This window comes from Poecilia latipinna, unplaced genomic scaffold (genome assembly GCF_001443285.1).
Source record: "Poecilia latipinna isolate Pla-1442-1.1 unplaced genomic scaffold, P_latipinna-1.0 Scaffold233, whole genome shotgun sequence".
NCBI lineage: Eukaryota > Metazoa > Chordata > Actinopteri > Cyprinodontiformes > Poeciliidae > Poecilia > Poecilia latipinna.
In genome coordinates, this window is record NW_015112849.1 from 50,127 (window position 1) to 67,069 (window position 16,943).

Here is a 16,943-nt window from a genome sequence, read left to right on the forward strand (position 1 = left end):
ATTTAAATGCATGAAAATTAAATTAAATGATGAATAAACTGAAACGTGTCTTTGTCATAAACTACATCAGTTAAAAAGTGAAAGTGACAGTTCAATCTTTTAAAAACAGGTCAGAATTTTTTTTATCTTTGTTTCATTTCAAGTCATTCAGTTTTCAAACAATAAAATCTGTAAAAATCTGTTAAAGAAACAGAAAAGATCCACATCCAGGAGCATTTAACATGTAAATATCAGCTGAACAGGGAAAAATTTGGTTAAAATGAATCCAGAACAAATGATTTACTGAGCTAAATAAGTTTCTCTTTTAGTACAGGAAAAACATCAGCAAATATAAAAAACATTAATAGTCAAATATTTCCCACAGTGAATTGATGTAGCAGATTGTAATAATATTCCAGTTTTTTACTTTATTTTCCCTTGGATTTAATGTTTTTGACCACAAGTTGTATCTGTGAACACAGTTTAATTTACTCACAGTAAATTAAACTGTAATCCCAGTTAATTAACGGGCATTAATTAAAGTCACAGTTTATTTTACTGGTAGTAAATTAAACTGAGTTGAATGAATTTCAGTTTCACAGAACCGACTCGTCTTCATGGATCAGATCTCCGTTTCCTCCTCTGACTGCCTGCTGCTCTCTGCCTCTGTGAGACACAAATGAAGCTCAAATTATCTTCATATCTGTTTCCTCTCAAAATAAGAAAACTAAACTCATCAGGCGGCAGCAGCAGATTTATTTCTGTAGTCTAAACACGACTTTCTAAATAAACACTGAGGACCAACGAGCTGCAGCCTGTGGTTTATAGTTTAACCTGAAGGTAAAAATATTCTCCTCTGAGCTTCACAGACACAAAGATAATTATAAAACTGAACAAAATGTTAAATCAATGAGATCAATCAGTTTATGGGGTTCAAAGATATTAACTAAATATTTTATCCATACGCTGAATAAATGGCAAGAAATTCAAAAAAACAAGATAAACCCAGTCGAGCTGTTTGTCATAAAGATACTTTATGATGCAATAAATTTCTGTAAAACCAATAAAATGTTTTACTGCATCAAAGTTTGACACATTCCTGAAAGCTTCATATTTCTTCAGACATTAATAATTTACCTCTGAGACAAAATGTATAATTTCTATAATGATTGTTGTACATTTTAAAATAGTTAATTTACAGTAATACCTGTTTCGGTTCCTTTAGAATCTCCTGTTTGTTTTCCAGACACAAAATATTTTAATCCTGAAGATTCACAAGGAAAAACAAAAAGTTATGTTAATAAAATAAAATGTCTTTATTCAGATATTCAAATATTAAGTGCATCTTGATCAAATTAAGTTGGCCTAAAATATATTTTTTTTTTATCAAACTGTTTCATCATAAAACATAACAGCAGCAAATGCAAAACAAATAATGAATTTATTTGTCAAACCATCGATCTAAACCAACCTGATCTCTGCCAATCACCAAATATTTTACTTTTATTTGACATAAAGCAGGATAAAAGATCATAAAATAAAACAAATCATCCTTCCTCTAACATAACTTGGTCTTTAATATCTTTGCAAAATTATATCTTGAAAAGCAGAAACTTTTTTGAGGTGAGTTTTGCATGTGGAGTAAAATCATCAACCTGACTGTAAATGTGCTGGTTGAGTGACGGACTGGAGAAAAAGAGACGATTGAGACGGAACCAGAAAATACTAAAGCAGATCGTCTGGCCATCAGCTTGAGACGGGAAGATTTGACCTGTAAAAGTCTAAACTGTACAGTTTCTCTAAATGTGATTATTAGGTAGGAGGAGGTTTAGTTTATTCAGACTTTTCTAGGCTGGTTTGTCTGTTTTTCCTTTATATCATGTAACTGAGATAAACTGTGTTAATGATATCGATGGTTTGATAAGCTAAAACATTTTCTGTGTGCTAATAACAGACAGAGAAGGAAACAAACGTTCTTAGATTTGTGCTGTGATCAGAATAATGTTGCATATTCATACACAATGTGCAGTTTATATGGGTCCAATAACAGCATCATGGTGTTAAAATGAAGCAGGGCTGTCCTGACTTCAACCCCTTGTGACTTTGTAAATAATAATCCATTAAATAAAGTTCTTACTGGTTCGTCGTTTTCTCTTGTAGTGAATCAGAGCGATCACTGCAGACAACAAGGCCACCAGTAGAAACTTTGCTGTGGACTGAAGAATGAAGGTTTTACAGAGTTTGGACCGAACCAGAGGACTTTTTACAGACGGGCCTGAAAGAAACATTTCAGATGTTAGTAGACAAACAGATACAGACAAAGAACAAAAGAAAAGCAGAGAAAAAAAATAACTCACCTGTTATGGGAGGACTCTCTTCACTCGGTGCTGAATAGTAAATTTCAGATATTAAACTTTAAAACACCAACATGACACAATAAGAACCAAGACAAGCCAACCGACCTGTGAGTGTCTGGTGAACAGCCAACCAGCTCTCAGGAGATTCTCCGGCTCCAGAGATGCTGCACCTGTAGTTCCCTTCATCGGCCTTGGAGACGTTTCTGATGGTCATGTTGCTGCTGTAGCAGGTCATGAGATGGAGGCCATCTTTATAGAAATCTCTGATGTAACTCAGCTCAGTTTCTTTGTGGATACAAGGAAGCGTCACGTCTGATCCTTCAGCTACGGGTTGGACCGGAACCTCCAGGATCACCAGACCAGCTGAGAAACACATGAATGTTCACATCATTCATTAAACATGTTACTGATTTCATTTAATACATTTTATATTTTGCATGATTGTTGTAGATGAAGATTAAAGGTATTTTTAAAGTGTTGATTTTTTTAAATCACATTGACAGATTTTAGTCTTTTCCTGTTTTTTCTATTGTCTATAAACTAATTTTAATACAAACCTGTAATAGAAATGTTAATAGAATTGCTCGTTTCTCCTTCATCATTTTCACACCAGTATACTCCGCTGTGGATTTCTAAAGCCGGATCCAGAGTGCAGGAAGGTTCTGCTGAGCTGCAGGGGTCTGAAGAGTTTGTTGCTCTTTTTTCATTGAATTTCCTCTTTACTCTCCAGTCATTAACTCCGTCTAAATGCTCACATTGTACAGTTACTGTCTCATACTCAAAGAACTGAAGCCTCTCTGGAAAAACATGAGGAAAACCTGAATCAGAGCAGAAGAGAAGAAGGAAAGGAATGAGTGGAAATAAAAGAAATATAAGATAAATGAGCTGGAGGTCTTCATTTCTGCAGATCATAGAACAACTCAAAGGATCGAGTTACGTTCACCTTTAGGGATTAAAATCAAACGTCTGTGTTAAATAAACATCAGAACAAAGATCAGTTTAATTCTCACCGGTTCTGTGAACAGACCAGCTCTGCTCAGGTTGTGAAATCAGCAGCAGAAACAAGTTGATCCCTGAAAACAGACAAACATCCAGGATCAGAACGGACCGGCAGCTGGTTGATATGAACTGTACTTACAGAAAGATGAAACCTCCATGGCCGACGCCTGATGCTGACTGAACTGTCTGACACCGACGTCTGGGTCATACGGGTCAGAACTTCCTCTTCCTGTCTGCTTTGTTTCTGGGGCTGAATAAAGCTGCAGGTTAAAGTCGAACATCTAGAAATAAACGCAGAGACACAAACTGACAAACTAAAAACAAAGACTGATGGAGGTTTGATGCACCTGAGACTGATGAGTTATTTTAGATGATCTATTTGTTCATTCAGTCTCTGACTGAAAGNTTCAGATATTCAAATATTAAGTGCATCTTGATCAAATTTAGATAGTCGGCCTAAAATGTTTTGTTTTTTTTATCAAACTGAAAGCATCAAACTGTTTCATCATAAAACATAACAGCAGCAAATGCAAAACAAATAATGAATTTATTTGTCAAACCATCGATCTAAACCAACCTGATCTCTGCCAATCACCAAATATTTTACATTTCTTTGACATAAACCAGAATAAAAGATCGTAAAATAAAAAAAAATCATCCTTCCTCTAACATAACTTGGTCTTTAATATCTTTGCAAAATTATATCTTGAAAAGCAGAAACTTTTTTGAGGTGAGTTTTGCATGTGGAGTAAAATCATCAACCTGACTGTAAATGTGCTGGTTGAGTGACGGACTGGAGAAAAAGAGACGATTGAGACGGAACCAGAAAATCCTAAAGCAGGTCGTCTGGCCATCAGCTTGAGACGGGAAGATTTGACTTGAGAAAAGTCTAAACTGTCTAAACTGTACAGTTTCTCTAAATGTGATTATTAGGTAGGAGGAGGTTTAGTTTATTCAGACTTTTCTAGGCTGGTTTGTCTGTTTTTCCTTTATATCATGTAACTGAGATAAACTGTGTTAATGATATCGATGGTTTGATAAGCTAAAACATTTTCTGTGTGCTAATAACAGACAGAGAAGGAAACAAACGTTCTTAGATTTGTGCTGTGATCAGAATAATGTTGCATATTCATACACAATGTNTATTAGGTAGGAGGAGATTTACTTTATTCAGACTTTTCTAGGCTGGTTTGTCTGTTTGTCCTTTATATCATGTAACTGAGAAACTGTGTTGATGATATTATTGGTTTGATATTATTGGTTTGAAACATTTTACATGAGTCCAATAACAGCATCATGGTGTAAAAAGGAAGCGGCTCTGTCCTGACTTACTGTAACTTTATAAGTTATAGTCCATTAAATAACGTCAGTACATAGAAGATTAATTGTGAAGCATCTTACTGGTTCGTCGTTTTCTCTTGTAGTGAATCAGAGCGATCACTGCAGACAACAAGGCCACCAGTAGAAACTTTGCTGTGGACTGAAGAATGAAGGTTTTACAGGGTTTGGACCGAAGCAAAGGAACCAGAGGACTTTTTACAGACGGGCCTGAAAGAAACATTTCAGATGTTAGTAGACAAACAGATACAGACAAAGAACAAAAGAAAAGCAGACAAACAGAATAACTCACCTGTTATGGGAGGACTCGCTTCACTCGGTGCTGAAAAGTAAATTTCAGATATTAAACTTTAAATCACCAACATGACACAATAAGAACCAAGACAAGCCAACCAACCTGTGAGTGTCTGGTGAACAGCCAACCAGCTCTCAGGAGATTCTCCGGCTCCAGAGATGCTGCACCTGTAGTTCCCTTCATCGGCCTTGGAGACGTTTCTGATGGTCATGTTGCTGCTGTAGCAGGTCATGAGATGGAGGCCATCTTTATAGAAATCTCTGATGTGACTCAGCTCAGTTTGCTGGTGAATACATCGAAGCGTCACGTCTGATCCTTCTGCTACCGTCTGGATCGGCGTTCCCAAAATCACCAAACCAACTAAGAAATACATAGAAATATGTTTAAAAATCTTTTAATTTAAAAATTTTTTAGAGGAGACTTTGTGTCACAAAGGTTTTTTGGCAGCAGTTGGTTAAAGCAGTTAACAGTTGAATTTTTAATTTGTTTTAAAATAATTTTCTTGATACATTTCCTGTTCTTTTGCTACTTCTACTATTTCCTATAAAACATAATTTTAATGCATACCTCTAATAGAAATGTTGACAGAATTGCTCTTTTCTCCTTCATCATTTTCACACCAGTATACTCCGCTGTGGATTTCTAAAGCCGGATCCAGAGTGCAGGAAGGTTCTGCTGAGCTGCAGGGGTCTGAAGAGTTTGTTGCTCTTTTTTCATTGAATTTCCTCTTTACTCTCCAGTCATTAACTCCGTCTAAATGCTCACATTGTACAGTTACTGTCTCATACTCAAAGAACTGAAGCCTCTCTGGAAAAACATGAGGAAAACCTGAATCAGAGCAGAAGAGAAGAAGGAAAGGAATCAGTGGAAATAAAATAAATATAGGATAAATGAGCTGTAGGTCTTCATGTCTGCAGATCATAGAACGACTCAAATGATCAAATCAGGTTCACCTTTAGGGATTAAAATCAAACGTCTGCGTTACATAAACATCAGAACAAAGATCAGTTTAACTCTCACCGGTTCTGTGAACAGACCAGCTCTGCTCAGGTTGTGAAATCAGCAGCAGAAACAAGTTGATCCCTGAAAACAGACAAACATCCAGGATCAGAACGGACCGGCAGCTGGTTGATATGAACTGGTACTTACAGAAAGATGAAACCTCCATGACCGCCTGATGCTGACTGAACTGTCTGACACCGACGTCTGGGTCATACGGGTCAGAACTTCCTCTTCCTGTCTGCTTTGTTTCTGGGGCTGAATAAAGCTGCAGGTTAAAGTTGAAGATCTAGAAATAAACGCAGAGACACAAACTGACAAACTAAAAACAAAGACTGATGGAGGTTTGATGCACCTGAGACTGATGAGTTATTTTAGATGATCTATTTGTTCATTCAGTCTCTGACTGAAAGCTGCAACATGCAGACAGCATTTGACTATTTAGTTGTTCCACAAGCAATTTTCAAACACAAAAAATGTAAAACATTGTGAATTCTACTGCAAAATCATTTAATTAAAAAAATAGCAACAACAAAATCTGATTTAGTTTTTCAAAATAAAGAAATATTACTGAATAAATAATAAATAAGACGCTATGTGGTGCAAAGTGAACTGTGCCTGTCTGAGAGAAAAAAATGTGATCATTGACACCTGAGCTGTGGAAAGTTTGCCCAGCATAAAATGTTTGAAAATCTGTGATAGGAGAGCAACACGGAGCTGTTGCTGCTGCAGCTGCTGCAGCTTCTGCTGCTGCTTCTGCTGCAGCTGCTTCCTAAAGCCATGAAAAGCCCTGAACCGCCACCATGTGCTCATCACTAACATGATTCTAACTGCATCACTTGCACTTTGTCTTGCTGTAACACTCAGTGCAAGTGAGAACTACAACATAAAAGACAATCACATCATCAATTAGTAATAAAAATAAATTAAACACTTGGTGTCTATCCACAGCCTGAAGAGTCGACAGCAGCTTCTCTAGTAGCTGATGCTCCTTTTTCCTCTCCAGGATGAAAAGACTGCGACACTGATTGTGGCTCTTTGCTCTCATTCCAGAGGTTGAGAGGATGTAGCATAAAAATAGTCTGGTTAAAAAGGAGGTAAAAGGTTTATTATGAGAAACCTCAGAAAAATTATGACAGGATGTGCAACTCAAACCAATAACCAATCGAGATGTATCAAAGTTTTCTGGGTGAAGTGAGTGAAATGTAACTACTGACAAGTCCAAACAAGTTTCAACAGCAGAGCGAGAAGAATCTTACTGAGAACTCATTGGACAGAGACTGTCCATCAGTCTAACCAGCTGCTGTGATTGGTCTGGTGTCCACAGCTGGACCAATAGGCTTTCAGCAGGAAACAACAGCTCTCAGCAACCAATCATCTGTCAGTTTCTGCTCAAACCTGCAGGAGGAGAGGCTGACCCACTTCTGAGGTCAGAGGTCATAACAATCCATGAAGAACTAACAGGATGTTGTTCTCTGTGTTACTATAAATCAGCTATTAAAACGTTTCTGCATTAGCATTTCAGCTGAATAGATTCAGTGTTGCAACAGAAAATGTTTGAGGGGGTTTGATTAGAAACTGATTAAAATGAAAAGTAAAACTGTTCTTATAAGAACAAAACCACGCCTGTAATTTATTGGCCCTTCGTTCTGATCTTTGGCCCTCGGAGTTGACAGAGAAGAAAGGAGCCACTAAAAGGTAGGTCTGTTCTCTCTAACGTCATTTCTTTACAATTTAAGACTTGTTTTATTTTTAAATTCATATAAAATTTGCAGCACATGGAAAGTCAAATAAATGTATCTTTTGTAGACCTGGTGATCAGTAGTGATTACACAATAACTCAGTCTGTCATATATTCATAATGTCTGATACGGTGAGATGATGGCAGCAGGAGGAAAAAACAGGATTTGGCTTGGAAACGGTTTTACTCTACATAATAAATAAATGGGTTAAACAGTTTAATCTTCGTAATGATGAAACTTTTCTGTCTTTTCCTCTTTATCTGTCACCTTTTTGCCTTCAGGATGGCTCACATACCACAAAGGTTATCTTTAAAACCTTTCTTTGCTGAACTCATGTTTGGCTTCATTCTCCTGGTTGACAGCTGCAAAGGTAACTAACAAACATGGTAACAGCTCTGGCTGCTGAGAGAAAAAGTTAATAAAGAGATGGAATTAATTTATATTTATTAATTAAGAGCATTGATAATTAAAATCTCTGATGGAGGCAGTGACAAAGTGTTGCATTCCTTTCCAGGTCAGTCCCTGCAGACGGAGCGTCCTCGGCTCGTTGCAGCGATGCTCGGTGATGACGTGGTTCTACCGTGTCACCTGGGAGGTTCTGTGAACCCCGATGAGTTGGTGCTGGAATGGGGGAGACTGGACCTGAACCCCAGATTTGTGTTCATGTGGTTTGAAGGGAGTGAAAATGTAAATGAAAAAAACACGGCCTACAAGGGAAGAACGTCTCTGTTCACAGACAGACTGAAAGACGGAGACGTTTCTCTGAGACTGACGGCAGTAAAACACTCTGACAACGGGAGATTCAGATGCTACAACCCAAAAGAGATGAAAGCAGATTCAGTCGACCTGCTTGTTGGTAGGAAAACACAAAGCAGTATTTTCTATTTTATTTCTTAGTTTTTTGGTCCAGGATGTGATAATTATTGTCCTGATCTTTTATGATCATTTAGCATCTGTTTTTAGCTCTATGTTGTACTAAAGTAAGAGTAGCACTACTTCAAAATATTTTTTTTTCTAAGTAAAAAGTAGCTTTCCAAGAAATTACTTGAGTAAAAAACGATATGGAAAAATTTTACTCAAGTACAGAGTGACTGATTGTAAATCTAATTTAATATTTCTAAATGATGCAATCAGCCAAAATATAAAGTTACATTCAAAGTTTGGTGTATTAAAGACTAAAATGAAAGGATTACAAAATAACAGATTCAGGAAAATAAACACTTTTTAAATATAGATTTATTTTACAATTAAACTAAAAAAACTGTATTTACAGGAAATGTGTATATGTGAGAATAGGTTAACATACATTTAGTGTATATTGTGTCTTATTGATCTTCAAATAACTAACTCTGTTAAACTGGTGTTAATAATTTACTTACACATGTAAAATGTGTTTTAGTCTATATTCTGCCTCCTGCTGGCTGAAAGTGGTACCTACAGCATTTATAGTTTTTTTTTTTATTATTATATGCTCACACAAGGATTATATTTGCTAAAATTACTCAGAGATTCCTTTAAACATGGCCAAAGAGACAGGAGCTAAGAAAGTATAAGGCATAATTACTCTGTTTTCCCACATTTGGAGTTAAAACTAGAGTCTAGATTAAATTGGTTTTAAAACATGTTCCTATGAGCTGTCATCCTGCATATAAGGAAATAATGTGAAATCTCTGCTCTCTGACCATCAGGCTCCGCCTCCTCACCTGGTGCCAGTTTATCTGGACTGGATGTCAGCAGCAGTGGAGTGATGCTGGACTGCAGCGCTGCAGGCTGGTATCCAGAACCTGAGATGTTCTGGCTGGACGGAGACGGAAACATCATGTCTGCTGGAGCTGCAGAGAAAAGCACAGATCCTGATGGTGTTTACACTGTTAGCAGCAGAGTGACTGTAGAGAAGAGAAACAACAACAACTTTACCTGCAGAGTCCAGCAGAGAGACATCAACCAGAGCAGAGAGACACACATTCATGTTCCAGGTGGGAGAATAAAACACTTTAAACACTTTAGTTATTTCACTAACGGTTCTGTTTGGTCGTGTTTCAGATGATTTCTTCATCAATGAGAGCAGCTGCTCCGTTTCTATCAGCTTCAATGTCATTTTAGTCGTCATGGTTGTTCTTGGAGTCGCTTTTATTATTTGGATGAAGAAACAAAACAAAAAGGGTGAGTGTCTTCTATCAGGAAGATTTCAGAAAATTTCATTCATCATAACCTTCACCTTGTTTCTACAGTAAAGAAGTTAAAGAAAATCAGTGAAGAGCAAATGAAGCTCATTCCAGCAGCAAGACTGGAGGAGGAGCTAGAAAAAAGAAACAAGGATCAGAAAATCATTGATCAGCAGATTAAATCACTAACAGAGATGTTAGAGGAACTGAAGGAGCAGAAAAAACAACTTACTGATCAAATGGAGGAGGCAGATAAAATGATTGAGGAGGATGAGAAGAAGTTTAAGGCTGTTGATGATGAAGTAACAAACCAGACGGGGAACATGATAGAAAAAAAAGCACAAGGATATTTAAAACTGAAGGGAATGATAACAGAGAGTCGAGAGAAACTGGTACAGAGAAAGAAAGATCATCAAAAGGTCGGATTTATCACAGATAAACTGATAAAAAGAACAAATGATGAAATTAACAAGCTGGAGGAGAGAAAACAGGAGATAGAAAACCATGTAAAGAAAATACAAAAACAACTTGATGAAAAGGAAACTTAGAAGTAATTCATGTTCAGAAAAAGAAAAGCAAAACTTTGTAAAAACTTTGTAATATTTTGTTGTCATAATTCTTAGTGACTAAAATTTGATACATTATCAACATCGATTCTGTTTTGTTTACTGATGTTTTTATGGATTACAGATTAACCATAGTCTGAATGTTCAGCACAGCCTGATTATCATAATTAATATGTAAAAGCAATGGCAGAAACCACTCATCATTTAAAATATATAGTGAAATATTATTATTTATTTGGTTCTTCACATTAGATTTAAATGATCCGGATGCGCCATAACCAACCATAAATGGATCCATAACATTTTTTATTTCATTTAATTCAACATGCATTATTAATTGACACAGTGTAACTGTCTCCTTCCTCATTTTAATTTATGTAGAATAAATCATAAACAGGATTACCAGAAATAAAAGGTTAAATTTGGGGAAGTTGAAACTCCTTGAAATTTAATCAACAGTGTTTGATAGTTGAAAGTTTAGTTTTTACCAGTATCTGTACTTAATATTGTAAAGTAGATCTGAATGTAAGAAATATGCATTAAAAGATCAAATCAAACACTTTCAGATCCTCACACAGATTATGACAATAACTACATATTGATGATGATCAGCAAATGAAATACAGTGAAATACTGTTTACTTTTAAAGTTCATAATGTGTCATATTAGAACTGATTCATCTTAAATTTATTGGGAATTAAATGATCCAGAGTAGAAAAGATGGAACATTTTACACAATGAATTATTAAAATGTCCTTTTTTCACATTTCATTAAAAACGTGAAAAAAAAAATTCTCACAAACTTAAAATTAATCCCCAGATATTTTTCAGTCATTGTTTATTTACACTTACTAATTAGATTGGAGAAAGAATCAATTACAGTGATTAAAATGCTTTCATGGCAGAGGACTATGAAACTGTATATTTTACATAAAAATCTATTGTTTTTGTTGATGTTCTGTTTAAATGTCTGATTGTTTTTCTCCCAAAACTGTAGAAGCTTCATAAACCAAATTCAGATCAGGACTGACTCGTCTTTATGGAAAAACAGAAATCATCTCACCTGTTTCCATAACCTCTGGTTACGATCACTGTGCACTGGAAAAAATGTTAAATGAAATATATGTTCTAAAACACATTTTGCACAATAAAACCTTTTTTATTTCAATATTTTTATTTAAGCAAAGAAAACAAAAATCCCATTAGCCCAAACAGAAAAAACTAAACCAAAGAAATCAATTGAAGCACATGACACACGTTAACCAATACATGCATTTTGCATATTTATGTAATGGAGAAAAGTTAATCTAAGTAACAAAACAGCATCCTAAAAAAGAATAATAAAGGCTCAGTATTATGTCACTCCAAACTAGAGCTCTTCTCGGCCCTCGTTTTTCCCAGATCGAGCCTCTGCGTTAATATTCGCAGCGGCCCTGATTGCAGATTTCATCGACGCTTCGATCCAGCCATGAGGGAAGGCGGCGTGTTCGCCAGCAAAGTGAATCCGGCCTTCGCTCCTGAACAGCTCGTTGGCGTAGTCCAAGTGCTGATACGGAGTGAAGAGAGCGAAGGCCCCCAGGCTGTAAGGATCCAGGCTCCACTTCTTCACCAGGATGCCGGTGCAGAGATCCCGGACGATCTCACCGTGGATCTCAGACAAATCTCTCAGAAGAACCTCCTTCAGCTGCTCATCACTGGCCCCGAGGAAGAGCAGCGAGTCGTCAGACCAGGTGTAGGAGGCCAGGATGACGCCGATGGTGTGATTCTTTGGGAAGCTGTAGCTCTGGTAGTAGATGAACCGAGAGGGTCGGTCTGTGATGCTCTTACCCCCTTTGATCCCGTCCTTCTCCCAGAACTTTTGGCTGAACGTCAGCGTGATTCTGGTGGCGCTGTCGTAGTGGACCGTCCTCAGGGCCTCCATCTTTTGTACAGAAAGAGGCGGAAGGAACTCCATGAAAAGAGCTGCCTTGGCCGTGGTTGTGACCAGGACGGCGTCAGCAGAGACGTTTGTAGGACCGTCTGACTGGTTTCTCTGGTACTGGACAATGACTCCGTCCTCTGATTGGATGATACGCTGAACCGTAGAGTTCAGATGAATGGCTTGATTGAGAGGGAGAGCGATGGCGTTGGGGAGACTATCAGTGCCATCAGTCAGCTCAAAGTACCTTCACATGTAGGAGAAATAAGCTGCTGTTATTACATGCATTCATGCTACAAGCACATCATCAGTAATATTAAATGTCAGTTCATCTCAGATCCAACAGGTTTACAGACAGAGCTGCAGTTCTAGTTCTCCTGTGTTTAAAGCTTCTTCCTGGCCTCACCTGACCGTGTCGTTGACGTCGGACTGGTCATAGACCATCTCGCTCAGCGCCGTGTACATCAGGCTCTGCTCGTTCAGCAGGTCTCCAATCATTCTGATGGCTCCGTCGCTCAGACGTCCAACTTCTTTCAGATACTCCTGATAAACAAACATGTTTACAACTGAAGTTTGATTTGTGCTTCTAATTCTTTAACTAGAGGCAAATCAGCCTTTACCTCCAGTTCTTATTTAAATGAAGCTTTACACCAGAACCTTGTAGCTGTAAATGACTGATGCAGGTACATGTCACATGAAAAACATGTTTTTGTCTGTAATTTATTCCCTACATGACATCATAACACTTCAGGCAGAAAAACAAGAGTCACTCATATTTCACAGCAGCATTGTCTGTTGCTTTATGCCAATTATTAAAACATGTTGTACTTTACCTTTACAGAATAATGGTCATATTTTTGCAGTGCGCACTTGCAGCCATATTTTTCAACTTCCATCCTAACCTACAAAAAACAAAATAAATATTTATTTAACAGAAGAAATGTTTAAACTATTAACTTTTAAAGTCATTCCCCGTCCGTTACGACTGTCTAAGAATCACATCCGTACCTGAGAACATTTAGAAAGTAACAAACTCCAGCTGTGATTCTTTGTCTTCATTCCACCCTTATTTTGTTTCCCACTCACCGGAGTCAAAGCCTGCTGCAGCAGCTCCTCGGCTGACTTGCCCTTCTCGCTCTCGTACACGTTGTACTGCAGAACGTCGGGGTTTTCTTTCACCTCATAGTTCCTTCTCTTCACCCCGTTGACCAGGTAGTATGTGTTGTTGTCATCCATGATGAAATCCCTGCGCTTCACCCCCAGATTGTCAGCAAATGTGCGGACAATTCTATGGAGAGATAATTGTTAGAAACGATGTCAGCTCATGGTTTCAGATGTGTTGTTTTAAAACTCAGTCAAGTTCAGATGTGAAACTTACTGATGGAAACCTGGGATCCTCATGGCCCCGATTTCTGCGTGCCAGCCCTCCTGGTGATTCCTGAACGTTTCCACTCGTCCACCAACACGATTGTTAGCTTCTATGATGGTGACCTTTTTTATTAAAAATTACAGAAAGAAAAAGATTTATAGTAACATTGTGTGCTAGAAGCAGAAATTGGGTCTAAAATCAAACAAACATTACATCCACCAGAGAGCAGGAGCTTCGTTGTTACTGAGTTTGTCCAAAATGTTATAATTGTACCTCATGTCCTGCATCCTGCAGGAGTTTTCCTGCTGTCAGGCCAGCCATCCCAGCTCCAACAATAACAACATGGTGAGGTTTCTGTGTCTTTGGGAGGCCGTGTTCTGCTATGCGCACCAGCTCATCGTAGTCTTTGTCCTTCAAACAGTCGGTCAGTTTATCTTTCAGGCTGGCAGCAGAGGAACAGCTTTGGTGCAGCAGCAGCAGCATCAAGCCAAAGACAACTGGTGACACAAAACAGGGAAGAAAGAGGAAATTAAAACTGTAAAATGTGTCGTACAGATCACTGATGATTAGATAATACTTCATCAATATAATAGGTAATAAAACCTACAGCCTTTTCTAGAAAGAAAAATAAAATCAGATGCAAATAGAAGCTCATGTTGAAAGGTTTGAATCGTCTTTCCAGAGATCCACTAAAAAATTCACATTTTAGTTTTTAGAAACATTAAATGCATGAAACCTGAGATCAAAAAATAACAATAAATACCAAGCAAATACTCACATAGAGATGTTTTTACAAGTGGTGGATCCATTTTTTTATCTTCTCTGAAATAATATAAACACATAAAACTTGTCAATCAACTGGTTTTGAGTTATTTTCTGGTACATTTTAATTTGTAAATTGTGATTAATTTTAACTGTATCACATCATATGTGAATTTATTTCTCCATTTACAGCTGATTCATCTCAACTGAAAACTTTTACTGCATGCAATAAAGCGAAGATTTAAAATTGAAAGACAATAGTTCAATATTTTTACTTTGCTTATTTTATTATCTTTAATTCATTTGAGAAAACAGCACAAAATAATGATTTTTGATATTACATTTTCAACATAACATTCCTGATTAACTGTAATTCATGAATCAGTTCTTACCTTGGAGCTGTTACCTCTTTGTGTTACCTGCAGAGGCGTCTGTCCCTTTAAATGCTGCAACGTTGGTGAAAATAAGTTGTCTTGTTTATTATAATGAGTTGGAACAAAGGCGTTTCTTTCCCTGGAATCTCTGCTGACTTTTACTGAGAAAACAAAGAACCGTCACTGCAGTAAGATTCCCTGGAAAGCTCTTTGTTTTGTTTATTTAGCTTAGCATTTTTATAATAAACAATTATTTGAATTATTAATTCATATTTTTGACTAATATTTTCACTCTTGTCTAACTAAATGTTTATTTCCATTTCTGCAGTTTATAACTGTTCTAGACTTGAACTAGAAAACCTGCCAACATTCAGTCATTTCCTCAGAAACATTCAGGTTTTGAGAGCCATGAGACTTCGGAGTGTCAGTTCACTGAGACTCACCGACTCATGGAGCTGCAAATGTTTCAAGAGTTGGAAAAATGAAAAAGAGTCTTTAAATTTTATCAGTGAATTCATATGCAGACATTCACAATTACTGCATCTGTCTTTAGCTTTAGAGACAAATCTGGAAAATAAAAAGGAAAAGTTCCTGTCAGAATCTTAAGTTGTTTTATTTGTTTATTCTTTCTGGATTGATAGTTTTATTTATTTATTGCCTGAGTTTATTATCTTTGCTTTGATTAGCTCAGCATTGGATCCTTCTGTTCTTAGTTATTTTATGTTTATTATTTATTTCCTGTGTTTAGGAATTAAATAAGATTTTAGCTTGAAGTTTTATTCAAGTTGGAGGGATTTTAGTTTCCTCCTTCCTCCTCCTGTATGCTGTCTCTGTCTCCCTTTGCCTGAACTGTAAAAAAATTAATTAATTAATTAAAAAAGTGTTTTATTTACAGTAAAATACTGGCAGCTGTGATTGCCAAAATTTTACAGCATTTATTTTGGTGAAATTCTGACAACAGCTGCTGGTATTTTATACCATAAATTAGAAACTCTCTGTTTTTTTATTATTTTTCTAAACAGTGTGAGTTGAACGCTGCTCTAACCTCACACCTGCACTTTATTTTTAAATTAGCAGCAATTCATTGTTACAGTTTTCAAACTCCCAGTATTGAACCGCCTCTCTCCTTATTAGAGCACACACAGGGTCAGTACGACCCAGCTGGACTGCGCACAGAGTAAAAAACTTGTGGGGTCTAAATGACCCCGCCTCTGTGGGAGGGTTAATGAAAACACACCAATTTAAAAAAAACAAAGCTTTGTGCTTGGATGAGGTGGCTTTTCAACGGCTAATTGGTCCATTTCACAAAGCTGCAAACTAATGTGAGGTTATGATGTCCTCTAGCAAAATCCATCACTGGAAGTTATTTATTTATTTATTAAGACTTTTTTTCTTTTAACAAATATAAAAGTTCATCCAAAGAACTCCAAGAAACATCAACCTTTTAATTGCACTTTTTATTTTTGCACAGACTTGGAAAAAGGATAAAGTCAAACGCCCCACCGTCTCTTCTTCATGTTGTTTTAGAGACACTGCAGAAACCCTGCAGACCAAGAGATAAAAATGAATCTAGCAATGGCTTATTTAAAAGAAAATATGCTAAATGAATAAAGCTAATTATTTTTATTTGATGTTTGATTATTGGATGATTTGGAAATCTTTGGTTTGTACAAGTGAGGCTGAGCACTGCTGCAAAAACAGCTTGGGAACCACGATAGTTTAATGCCCAGAACTTTTCTGATCATCGGTTGTTGAGTCAAGTTTTGGCTCTGGCCCTTTAAGAGGGAGGAGAAAAAACACATCAACCTAAAGGATGATGACATTTCTGCTTTTACAGCTGCGGGGTGTGCGACTAATTATTAACGCTTTTATAGCAGCTTTGGAAGCACTCTTTATTTTATTTATACCATAATTTTGGTATTATTATTATTATTGTTATTATGGGTAGTAATAGATTCATTTAATTGATTGGCATGTATTATTAGACATGTAGCTTTTCAAATCATAGGGCTGGTGAAGCACAAACTATTGATTTTAGGTTGTAGTATTTTACATATATGTGAAAGTAGCTTGGATTTTA

The 16,943-nt window shown here is 36.8% G+C and overlaps 3 protein-coding genes across 3 annotated transcripts; 1 reads left to right on the plus strand and 2 right to left on the minus strand.

Annotated features, from left to right (window-relative positions):
• Nucleotides 1-13: 13 nt before the first annotated feature.
• On the minus strand, nt 14-6,136 carry LOC106947287 (low affinity immunoglobulin gamma Fc region receptor III-like). The gene is made up of 8 exons (XM_015032181.1): nt 6,118-6,136; nt 5,989-6,051; nt 5,536-5,796; nt 5,071-5,328; nt 4,966-4,995; nt 2,117-2,254; nt 1,187-1,243; nt 14-645 (listed from the first exon to the last, which is right to left on the minus strand). Exons 1-8 carry the CDS (start codon nt 6,134-6,136, stop codon nt 602-604), a joined length of 870 nt encoding a protein of 289 aa, XP_014887667.1. The 3' UTR covers nt 14-601.
• A 1,314-nt stretch (nt 6,137-7,450) lies between these two features.
• Nucleotides 7,451-10,515, plus strand: LOC106947292 (butyrophilin subfamily 2 member A1-like). Its single transcript, XM_015032189.1, has 6 exons — nt 7,451-7,665; nt 7,991-8,079; nt 8,224-8,565; nt 9,398-9,685; nt 9,753-9,872; nt 9,941-10,515. The coding sequence occupies exons 2-6, from the start codon at nt 7,992-7,994 to the stop codon at nt 10,420-10,422; spliced, it is 1,320 nt and encodes a 439-aa protein (XP_014887675.1). The 5' UTR covers nt 7,451-7,665; nt 7,991; the 3' UTR covers nt 10,423-10,515.
• A 1,294-nt stretch (nt 10,516-11,809) lies between these two features.
• On the minus strand, nt 11,810-14,210 carry LOC106947289 (L-amino-acid oxidase-like). Its single transcript, XM_015032184.1, has 6 exons — nt 14,001-14,210; nt 13,737-13,849; nt 13,445-13,646; nt 13,192-13,260; nt 12,765-12,901; nt 11,810-12,605 (listed from the first exon to the last, which is right to left on the minus strand). Exons 1-6 carry the CDS (start codon nt 14,208-14,210, stop codon nt 11,810-11,812), a joined length of 1,527 nt encoding a protein of 508 aa, XP_014887670.1.
• Between the last annotated feature and the right edge of the window lie 2,733 nt (nt 14,211-16,943).

Bases quoted from the DNA above. Each gene is read 5' to 3' on its own strand.
- LOC106947292 (XM_015032189.1), top strand. From the start codon at position 7,992: ATGGCTCACATACCACAAAGGTTATCTTTAAAACCTTTCTTTGCTGAA. The intron at 8,080-8,223 runs GTAACTAACAAA...ATTCCTTTCCAG, and splicing joins CCTGGTTGACAGCTGCAAAG to GTCAGTCCCTGCAGACGGAG. The intron at 9,686-9,752 runs GTGGGAGAATAA...GTCGTGTTTCAG, and splicing joins GACACACATTCATGTTCCAG to ATGATTTCTTCATCAATGAG.
- LOC106947287 (XM_015032181.1), bottom strand. The intron at 5,797-5,988 runs GTGAGAGTTAAA...GCTCTGATTCAG, and splicing joins CTGGTCTGTTCACAGAACCG to GTTTTCCTCATGTTTTTCCA. The intron at 646-1,186 runs GTATTACTGTAA...TGTGTCTCACAG, and splicing joins TTCTAAAGGAACCGAAACAG to AGGCAGAGAGCAGCAGGCAG.
- LOC106947289 (XM_015032184.1), bottom strand. From the start codon at position 14,210: ATGCTGCTGCTGCTGCACCAAAGCTGTTCCTCTGCTGCCAGCCTGAAA. The intron at 13,647-13,736 runs GTAAGTTTCACA...ATCTCTCCATAG, and splicing joins AGGATCCCAGGTTTCCATCA to AATTGTCCGCACATTTGCTG. The intron at 12,902-13,191 runs GTAAAGTACAAC...TTTGTTTATCAG, and splicing joins ATGACCATTATTCTGTAAAG to GAGTATCTGAAAGAAGTTGG.